This window comes from Neopelma chrysocephalum, unplaced genomic scaffold (genome assembly GCF_003984885.1).
Source record: "Neopelma chrysocephalum unplaced genomic scaffold, ASM398488v2 Primary Assembly neopelma1_24, whole genome shotgun sequence".
NCBI classification, from domain to species: Eukaryota; Metazoa; Chordata; class Aves; order Passeriformes; family Pipridae; genus Neopelma; species Neopelma chrysocephalum.
In genome coordinates this window covers 108648-118780 of record NW_020897693.1, presented here as the reverse complement: position 1 = coordinate 118780, position 10133 = coordinate 108648, and the positions used below count along the sequence as shown (strand labels likewise).

Genomic DNA, 10133 nt, shown 5'->3' with positions numbered 1-10133 from the left:
GGTTTCTGGGGTCCCCGGGCAGGGGTCACCGGTTTCTGGGGTCCCCGGGCAGGGGGGCACCGGTTTATGGGGTCCCTGGGTAGGGGGTGCACCGGTCTTTGGGGTTCCCAGACTGAGCGTTACTCTGGTTTATGGAGTCATTGCTCGGGCCGTCTCCGGGTTATGGGGCTCACGGACTGGGGTCGCTGGGCAGGGGGTCACCATTTTATGGGCTTCCCGGGCAGGGGCTCACTGGTTTATGGGAGTCGCAGGTTGGGGGTCACTGGGAGGGGGATCACCAGTTTATGGGGTCAGTGAGAGGGGGATTACCAGTTTATGGGATCACTGGGCAGGGGGTCACTAGTTTATGGGGTTCCTGGACGGGGGGTCACTGGTTTATGGGATCTTCGGGCGGGGGTCACTGGCTTGTGGGGTTCCCGAGCAGGGGGTCTCCGGTCTATGGGGTCACTGGAGGGAGGCTCGGCGGGTTATGGGGTTCCCAGACTGGTGGTCACTTGTTTGTGGGGTTCCCAGACTGGGGGTCACTAGGCAGGAGTTCACTGGGTTATGGGGTTCCCAGACTGGGGGTCACTAGGCAGGGGTTCACCGGGTTATGGGGTTCCCAGACTGGGAGTCACCAGTTTATGGGGTTCCCAAACCGGGAGTCACTGGGCAGCGGGTTCCCAGGCTTGAGTGTTACTGGGAGGAGAGTTACCAGGAGAAGGGTGAGCAGTTTATTGGGTCACTGGAGGGGGGTCACCAGTTTATGGGGTTCCCGGGCAGGGGGGTCACTGGTTTATGGCGTTCCCAGGCAGAGGGGCCACTGGTTTATGGGGATCCCACACCGAGAGTCACTGGGCAGGGGGTTCCCTGGCTCAAGCATTACTGAGAGGGGAGTTACCGGGACAGGGGTGAGCAGTTTATGGGGTCCCTCGTTTGTGAGTTTCGCGGTCGGAGGTCATTGGGAGGGGGGCCACGATTCTGTGGGATCAGCGAGCGGGATTTTTCCCAGCCTAGCAGGGAAAATCCCCCGGGAAGGGGAAGGGGATTCGCGGGCTCTGGGGGTCGGCGGGTGGGGAGCGGCCGGGCTGCGGGCTCTGGGGCGGGCAGGGTCCCCGAGGGCCCTGACCCCCCCATTCCCATGGCTCCCAGTCTCCAACGAGGTGCCGGAGCACCCGTGCGTGTCGCCCGTGTCCAACCACGTGTACGAGCGGCGGCTGATCGAGAAGTACATCGCCGAGAACGGCACCGACCCCGTCAACAACCAGCCCCTGGCTGAGGAGCAGCTCATCGACATCAAAGGTGCCCCGGCAACACCAGCCCTGCCTGGGAATCGGGGCTGGGAGGGGATTTCCCGAGGGATGGGAGATCTGGCGAGGTGGGAGCGGTGTGAGATTGGAGCACAGGGATCCTGAGGACATGGATGACCTCTTTCCTTGCCGGTTGCCCAGCGTGGCTTGTGGGGCTGGGAGAGGTTTTCCTGAGGGGTGGGGGAATCTGGGGAGGTGGGAATGGAGCTGAGGACAGGAATGACCCCTTTCCTTGCCCGACCCAGTGCGGCTTGGGAGATAGGAAAAGGTTTTCCTGAGGGATGGGAGATTTGGTGAGATGAGGTTTGAGCACAGAGATCCAAATGGACTCTGAGGACAGAGATGACCCCTTTGCTTGCCCGTTGCCCAGTGTGGCTCGTGGGGCTGGGAAAGGTTTTCCTGAGGGATGGGGGTGTCTGGGGAGGTGGGAATGGAGCACAGGGGTCCAAAGAGACCCTGAGGACAGAGATGACCCCTTTGCTTGCCAGTTGCCCAGTGTGGCTCATGGGGTTGGGAAAGGTTTTCCTGAGGGATGGGGGAGTCTGGGGAGGTGGGAACGGAGCACAGGGATCCAAAGGGATCCTGAGGACACGGAGGACCCCTTTCCTTGCCAGTTGCCCACCCGATCCGCCCCAAGCCTCCCTCGGCCACCAGCATCCCGGCCATCCTGAAGGCACTGCAGGATGAGTGGGTAAGCCGTGGGTTCGTTCCCGGTGGGATGTGGGACGGGATGGTGCGTTCTCCCCGGCTGACCCCGGCGCGTCCCGCAGGACGCCGTGATGCTGCACAGCTACACGCTGCGGCAGCAGCTGCAGACCACGCGCCAGGAGCTGTCCCACGCCCTGTACCAGCACGACGCCGCCTGCCGCGTCATCGCCCGCCTCACCAAGGAGGTCACGGCCGCCAGGGAAGGTGAGCCCCCATCCCCTGGGAGGGTGGCACCCCGGGAAGGGGCACTGGGAATGGCTCCGTGCCCGCTCCCGCCCCAACTCGTGGTGTTCCCGCAGCTCTGGCCACCCTGAAGCCCCAGGCCGGGCTCATCGTGCCCCAGGCGGTGCCGTCGGCACAGCCCAACGTGGCGGTGAGTCCCTGCTCCCCGTCCTGGTCGTTCCTGGCCCTTTTCCTGCTTGTTCCCGCTGCCAAATCCCTCCTCTGGGTGTCCCCTTCCACCCCTGTTTCTGTGTCCCGCACAGGGCGCCGGGGAGGCCATGGATTTGGGAGAGCTGGCAGGAATGACCCCGGAGATCATCCAGAAGGTAAGGGCTGCTCTGTGTATCCTGTTCTCCCGTGGAATTCCTGACCTGTGCCAACCCTCCTCTTGTTTTCCAGCTCCAAGACAAGGCCACGGTGCTAACCACGGAGCGTAAGAAGGTGAGTGACCTCTTCCAAACATTCCATGGGGGCCGGGATATACTGTGCTCCAAGAGAGGCTGATGTTTATCCCTGTTTTCTAGAGGGGCAAGACCGTTCCCGAGGAGCTGGTGAAGCCGGAGGAGCTCAGCAAGTACCGGCAGGTCGCCTCCCACGTGGTGAGTGCCAGGATGGGAAAAGGCTGGAAAACCTGGAGCTGGGAATCCCTTGAGGTTTCTGGATTCCTTTTGGGAGTGTTTTCCTGCTTGTGGTATTAATTTGGGGGTCTCCTGCCTCGCACAGGGGCTGCACAGCGCCAGCATCCCGGGAATTCTGGCCTTGGATCTGTGTCCTTCCGACACCAACAAGATCCTCACCGGTAAGGCAGGAATGCGGCTGCCTGGGATGGGATCTCAGTGGTTTTGGGAATGCAGGATGGGACAACGGGGTGAAGGACTCCCTCCCCTCACAGCAAAGCTGCTGAGGGTGGGATTTCCCAGGAAAAGTGGGTGGATTTGGAGTTGTTGGCCCCACACTCCCATCCCAGCGCTTCCCGCTTGGTTTTCCAGGCGGGGCGGATAAAAATGTCATCGTGTTCGACAAGAGCTCGGAGCAGATCCTGGCCACGCTCAAGGGACACACCAAGAAGGTCACCAGCGTCGTCTTCCACCCATCCCAGGTGCCTGCAGCCTCTTCCCTCGCGGCCACAATTCCTCAAGTTTGCATTTCGGGACCCTTTTTCTGCGGAATCTCCAGCTGGGAGCTCTGGGGGAGGTGAATCCTGCCCCTGTTGACCTTCCCACGCGGTCCCTTTTTAGGAGTTGGTGTTCTCGGCTTCTCCCGACGCCACGATCCGGATCTGGTCCGTTCCCAACGCCTCCTGTGTCCAGGTGGTCCGTGCCCACGAGGGCGCCGTGACCGGGCTCAGCCTCCACGCCACCGGAGATTACCTGCTCAGCTCCTCGGATGACCAGGTGGGACACATCCCATCCCATCCCACGGATCCCACCCGTGCTTCCCACTCCTCTGGAGCCAACACTTCTCCTGTCTTTTTCCCAGTACTGGGCTTTCTCAGATATCCAGATGGGCCGTGTCCTCACCAAGGTGACGGATGAGAGCTCTGGCTGTGGTAAGGATTAGGGATGAGTATCCCCATCCCAGGGGTCTCTGGCCTCCTGGAGCTCTGGACAACTCGTTGGGGTGGGGGGTCTTGCTGTCCTTGAGTCTTCTCAATCCTCCTGATTATTCCCAACCCTGAGTGTCCCCGTGTCTCTGCAGCTCTCACCTGTGCTCAGTTCCACCCGGACGGGCTCATTTTTGGGACGGGAACGATGGATTCGCAAATCAAGATCTGGGATCTGAAGGTAGGGCTGGCCCTGATGGGAATGTGGGGGGAGTCCAAGGAGTGGGACTTTGGGGAATGTTTTAGGAAGTTTCCTCCAAAAATCCCCAGTTTCAGTGGTGGTACTGTAACCGTGGTTGGGGTTATCCCAAGGAGATCTGTCCATCCTGTTAACTCCAGAGCGGAACGATGGCACATTCCCGCACTGGGATTCCCTGTCTTACCCCCTCATCCCTAGGAACGCACCAACGTGGCCAACTTCCCCGGACACTCCGGACCCATCACCAGCATCGCCTTCTCCGAGAACGGATATTACCTGGCCACGGCCGCCGACGACTCCTCCGTCAAACTCTGGGATTTGCGGAAGCTCAAGAACTTCAAGACGCTGCAGCTGGACAACAACTTCGAGGTGTGTGTGTGTGTGTGTGGTAGCACCTTCCCCCCCCGAAATGGGGCCAGCATCCCAGAAACGCCTTGGGAGCTTTTCCAACGCCTCGTTCCGCTTCTCCTCCGCAGGTGAAATCCCTGATTTTCGACCAGAGCGGGACCTACCTGGCGCTGGGCGGGACCGACGTCCAGATCTACATCTGCAAGCAGTGGACGGAGATCCTGCACTTCACAGGTGAGGGATTGGGATGCTGGAGGTGGGCTGGGATCCATGGGAACCAGGGAGCCCTGACCTGGGAATGTTTTCCACCCCCCCCAGAGCACAGTGGCCTGACCACAGGAGTGGCCTTTGGCCACCACGCCAAGTTCATCGCGTCCACGGGGATGGACCGGAGCCTCAAGTTCTACAGCCTGTAATCCCGGGATCCTGCCGAGATTGGGGGTGGGAGGGGGGTGGGAATATCCGTATGGGATTATCCAAGTGGGAATACCCCGGTGGGATTATCGAGCTCTCCTGTCGTAGCTGTTAGTGCAAGGGGGAAGTCGGGCGTCGTCTTCCCTGCACTCCGTGAATTTGCTGTTTAGGTTTTTTTCCCCTAATTCATTGTGTTTTCCGCCTTTAGAATTGTTTTGTGCTTGTAACTGATGTGACCCCCCCCCCCTTCACCCCCCTTGTGGTCCTGGAATTTGGAAGCTGGGATGCGTGGAAGGAGGGAAGGAATGCGCAGATTTTTGTATGCAGTTACTTAGTTTCAGTATGGAAATAAAGGATTATTCCCTGTCATCCCATTGGGAAAGGGCTCCTGTAAAGGGTTTGGTGGGTAGCAGTGTACGATTTGGGGGGTTGGGGGTGTTTCCAGCTTGGGAACAGGGATAAAGGATCCACTTTCCTCCCACTCCCAGGATAAACCATCTCTAGAGCTGTGATTTGCACTGGTTTATTTTTCCAGCTTTCCCAGAGAAATCCAGTGGTGTTGTGTGGAGGCAGGAGCTGTGAAGAGGAGATGAGTTAGAGGGATGAAGGGTTGTTTTGGGATGAAGGGGTTTTCAGGGATCAGAGAGCACTCACCTCCTCACCCTCTCTTGGAAACCTTGGGAAAGACAAGGCATCCCTGGGATGTGACTGTTCCCATTCCATCGCCCGTCCTGCTGTTCCCCGGAGACCGACGCGCTCCTGGCGGGAACATAGCTTTGGGGTGGGAAAAGGGGGGCACACAGAGGGACCCCTAAATCTCGGGAAGCTCCTGGACTTACGTGAGGTTGCTCCCAGCTGGCAGGAGGGGCGGCACGGCTCTGGCTGGGCCAGGTGGCACACGGAGGCACTGCAGGAAATGTACACCTGGGAAACACAGGGGGGCCGGGATCAGCTGGAGACCCCCAGAAAGGGGCTCCAAGACTTGAAGAGACCCCTGGAAAGGGGCTCCAAGACTTGAAGAGACCCCCAAAAAACAGATTCAAGCTTTTGGGAAGCCCCATAAAGGGACTCTCAGCCTTGAGGAAGCACCAACAAGGGAAGTTCGGAGCTGGGATGGATTTGGGATGAGGGATTCCCAACACTGGGACACCCCAAATGCACAACCCACCTCTCCCTCCATCACGGCCATCCCGGGAGGCTCCACAAAGGTGAAGGTGGAGATGACAAACCGCTGGTAGTGGCTTGGGAACGGCAGCTCCGGAGAGGCCGGACCCACTGGCACCATCCGTGTCCGGTAATTATCCCCCTGGAAGGGACACCTGAACGGGCAACAAAGACCTTCCGTGGGCACCATCCATCCACCCTCACCTCCATCCCTCCATCCCACTCCACTCACCCGTCCACCAGGATGGGCCACTGGGGCTGGGAAGCGACGCTGGAGCCGGGAGAGGCCCAGCACTGGTGGAGCACCAGCACCAGGTTGGGATCCGTCTTCTGGAGCAGCCGGACTTCCACGAAAATGGGGTCCCGGAGCACCCTCACCAAGGGGAAGTCGCCCACAGGGTGGTAGGAGCTGTAGGATTCATCTGTGGGAATGTTGGGAGGGGTTGAGCGGGATGGGGATCGGGATTGGGAGTGGGGTGGGAAGCCGGGAATCGCTCACCAGTGGCAATCCGAAGCTGGAGCCCCAGAGGTCCTGGCATTGCCAACGGAGCGGCCGTGGGGGGGCACAGCCACCTCCATTCCCAAGGGAAGGAGGTCGCTGGCGTTGTAGATGCACCGAGCTTGGAGACTGGGAATGGGCAGAGGAAGTTGGAAGACTCCCAAATCCTCCATCCGCCCCTTCCGGCATCACCTCTCCCAGCCCAAACTTGGGGGGGGAAAGCTGTGAATTTGGCAGGAGCGAGCATTGGGTTGATCCCAGGATGGGAGGGCAGGATGGGCTTTCCAAAGAGGAATCCTGGCTCTATGTCCGGTTTTTCCCGCCTTTCCCTTACATGTAGACGCTGTCCCGGGTGACGAAGCCACGGGAGGATCCCTGGACATCGATGGTGGAGATCAACTGGTTCTCGTAGATCAGCCGGTCCTCGATCACCTGGAGGGGACATAGGAATAGGGAATTCCTGGGGGAATCCAGGGGGATCCTGGGGGATCCACGGATCAGGATCTGAGACAGGAGGCAGTGTGTGGGTGAGTTCTTTATACTGAATTGGGTTATGGAGTTGGGAGCATCCCAGGGGATAAATGGATCAGGGTTTGAGATAGGAGGGAGTGCAGGTGAGCTCTTTATCCTGAAGTGGGTTTTGGAGCTGGGAGCATCCTGGGGGATACGTGAATCGGGGTTTGAGGCATGAGGCTCTTTATCCTGAAGCGGGTTTTGGAGTTGGGAGCATCTTGGAGTTCAAATGGATCAGAGTTTGAGGCACGAGGCAGAGGATAGATGAATTCCTTATCCTGACATGGGTTTTAGAGAAAAACATGGAAACGTGGAGCTGTGAGCATTCCGGGGGATTCATGGATGAGGGTTTGAGGCATGAGGCAGAGCGTGGGTGAATTCTTTGTCCTGAAGTGGGTTATGGAGCTGGGAGCATCCAGAGGGATAAATGGATCTGGGACTGAGGCACGAGGCAGAGGCTGGGTGAGCTCTTTGTCCCGAGTGTTTCCCGTCCCTCTCTGATTCCCGGGGGCGCTCTGGGGGTCTCCCGGTACCTGCACAGTGGTCCCGCAGTGCGTGACCGGGAAGCGGAACATGACGGAGCTCTCGGTGACGCGGAAGGGCTCACATCCCGCCTGGCTCCCGGCCAGCCGGACGCTGTCCAGGTTGTAGGGCTGCACGGCCATTCCCCGCGGCACCACCAGGATAAACTGCCCCTCCCGCAGGCACTGCACGGTGGCTGCGGCACCACGGAGACATTCCATCACCCCCGGTGCTGTGGGGATTCCCGGGATACCCCTCCCCAAGTGCCCTACCCGTGTTCCCGTAGTAGCAGGGCGTGGCACGATCCGTGTCGTCGTAGCAGCATCCCGCCTGGACGCACCCATCCCGTCCCTGCGGAGCCACGCACGGCATCCGGCCCACCGGCACCTGGCACTGCTCCCGTGTCAGCTGCGTTCCTGAGGGTGGGAAGAGACGGGACGCTGCCCTCGGGAACTCCCCCGTCACAAAGTCCCCCTGACAAATCATGGAATTGTTGGGTTGGAAAAGCCCTGTAAGGTCACGGAGTCCAACTGTTCCCTCAGAAATGCCGAGGCTACCATGTCCCCAAGTGCCAGGGCCACGTGTTTTTGGGATGCTTCCAGACGTGCTGTCCAGGACTGCACAACCCTTACCATGGAAAATTTTCCCTGGTATCCAACCCAAACCTCCCCTGGCACAACTTGAGGCCAGTTCCTCTTATCCCAGCTCCTTATCCAGCCCTCAGATCCAGGGCTGCACCCCTTCATCCTGCTTTTGCGCCATACCTGCCCCTCCCGAAGGGTAGAAGAGTGCCGTGGGCTGGAGCGGATTGTGGATCCCGGGATGCAGCAATCCAGGCTGGAGTCCAGAGCTGATCAAACCCGGCCAGGATGAGAGTCCCGGGCGCACTAAAGCCGGACTGGGATGGCCGGGAGGGACCAGCCCAGTGTGGCTCGGGAGCCCAGTTTGGGAGCTGGAGAGAAAACTGGGCTGGGCCATTCCTGGCTGGTTTGGGAGCTGAGATCCTGGGCGCAGGAATCCTGCTGGAGGGTGAGCACCAGCAGGGGTCAAGCCAGGTGAGTTTTGGGATGCAGACCCTGGGCGAGGCCCTGGCTGGGTCTGACTCCCAGAAAGCACCTGACTGGGAGGATTTTGGAATACAAACCCTGGACGAAGGCCTGGTTGATTTTGACTCCCAGAATACACTGAACTGGGAGAATTTTGGGATACAAGCCCTGGGCGAAGGCCTGATGGGGTCTGACTCCCGGGATGCACCAGACTGGGAGAATTTTGGGATACAAGCCCTGGGCGAAGCCCTGGTTGAGTCTGACTCCCGAGATTCACTGAACTGGGAGAGTTTTGGGATACCAGCCCTGGGCGAAGCCCTGGCTGGGCCTGACTCCCAGAATTCACCAAACTGGGAGAGTTTTGGGATACAAACTCCGGGCGAAGGCCTGGCCAAGCTTGACCCCCGGGATGCCTCCAACTGGGAGGATTTTGGGATACAAGCCCTGGGCCAAGCCCTGGCTGAGTCTGACCCCCAGGGTGGTGGGGCAGCTGCACTCCTGGGCGGTTGAAGCCCCCCTGGATATTGGAGATGGGACGAATCCCAGTAGACTCAGATGGAAGCCCTGGGCGAACTGGGTTGGACTGGGGCGGAATCCCGGGAAGCACCAAGCTGGGCTCATTCTGTGCCACGAGCTGCTCCGAGTGGATGTGGGATGAGAGCTGGGATCCTGCCAGGGTGAGGGAGGACTGGGAGACATGGTGCTGGAGACCAGCGTGGGAGACCAGGATTCCGCTATCCCGGCCCCGCTCCGGGATGCCATCCGGGAGCGTCTCGTAGCCACCCGGCTTCGGGCAGGTGATGTTGACCTCAGAGGAGGTGAGCAGGATCCCGCTGGGAAGCAGCTCCTCCAGCTGCACCCTCAGGACGTAGCGGTTCTCCTGCAGTGGGATATGAGGGATAGTCACCTCCATCCCACCGGGAAGGGGCAGGGGAAGGGGTGGGAATGTCACCTGGAGCAGGACGTGGCAGCCCTTGTATCCGGAGAAGAAGACAACAGATCCATCCTCCCTGGAGTTGAGCCGGTGGAGGCAGATGGAGCAGTTGGCCACGTCAAAGCGGGTCCCGAACTCGTCTGGTGGGACACCATGGACACAGGGAAGTGACACAGCCGGGTGCTGGGATGCTCCTGAGGGTGGCGGACACACGGAAACCCCCCTGGCAGCACCTGCCCCTCATTCAATCCATTGGGTTTATCCCATGGAAAAACTTGGGTTTCAGGGATCCAGCACCCCAAGGAGGTCCAGGGGTTCTTCCCACACTCACCCAGGACCTTGAAGCGGACGGAGCGACCGTGGGACGGGAATACCAGGAGCTGCATTCCCAGCTCTCCGCAGGTGTAGCGGTGCCGCAGGAATGACACGGTGGCCCTGGGCCACAGGGCCAGGAGGAAGAGGAGCAGGAGGAAGGAGCAGCTCTGTCCCATGGTGGTGTGAGCCAGGCGGCACACAGGGCTTTCCCACAAGGATTTATATCCGGAGGGGATCAGCTGACCGGGTGGGATGAGCTCTGCCCGGGGCTCCTTGCTCCCGTGCCGACAGCAACCTCGGTGCCCTGGCCCCACGGTCACCTCCTGTGGCCGTGTCACGGTGACCCGGGACAAGCCG

The 10133-nt window shown here is 60.0% G+C and overlaps 2 protein-coding genes across 2 annotated transcripts in view; one reads left to right on the top strand and one right to left on the bottom strand.

Moving 5' to 3' along the window:
* Window positions 1-5152, top strand: part of PRPF19 (pre-mRNA processing factor 19) — a 5502-nt gene extending 350 nt beyond the window's left edge. Inside the window, exons 2-16 of the mRNA XM_027698750.1 lie at window positions 1132-1281; window positions 1904-1980; window positions 2060-2201; window positions 2297-2370; window positions 2483-2545; window positions 2619-2660; window positions 2744-2818; window positions 2943-3018; window positions 3209-3318; window positions 3458-3613; window positions 3699-3768; window positions 3918-4003; window positions 4220-4390; window positions 4498-4603; window positions 4688-5152. Of these exons, the coding sequence (XP_027554551.1) occupies window positions 1132-1281; window positions 1904-1980; window positions 2060-2201; window positions 2297-2370; window positions 2483-2545; window positions 2619-2660; window positions 2744-2818; window positions 2943-3018; window positions 3209-3318; window positions 3458-3613; window positions 3699-3768; window positions 3918-4003; window positions 4220-4390; window positions 4498-4603; window positions 4688-4785 (1496 nt within the window). The 3' untranslated portion in view covers window positions 4786-5152. The remainder of the gene's footprint in view (window positions 1-1131; window positions 1282-1903; window positions 1981-2059; window positions 2202-2296; window positions 2371-2482; window positions 2546-2618; window positions 2661-2743; window positions 2819-2942; window positions 3019-3208; window positions 3319-3457; window positions 3614-3698; window positions 3769-3917; window positions 4004-4219; window positions 4391-4497; window positions 4604-4687) is intronic.
* Window positions 5153-5225: 73 nt separating this feature from the next.
* ZP1 (zona pellucida glycoprotein 1) lies at window positions 5226-9975 on the bottom strand. The gene is given in 13 exon segments (XM_027698708.1): window positions 5226-5359; window positions 5438-5542; window positions 5623-5707; window positions 5952-6102; window positions 6180-6369; window positions 6447-6513; window positions 6515-6575; window positions 6781-6878; window positions 7493-7677; window positions 7754-7897; window positions 8246-9407; window positions 9480-9601; window positions 9793-9975. Coding segments are annotated over 12 exon segments (2526 nt in total). The 5' UTR covers window positions 9953-9975; the 3' UTR covers window positions 5226-5359; window positions 5438-5441.
* Between the last annotated feature and the right edge of the window lie 158 nt (window positions 9976-10133).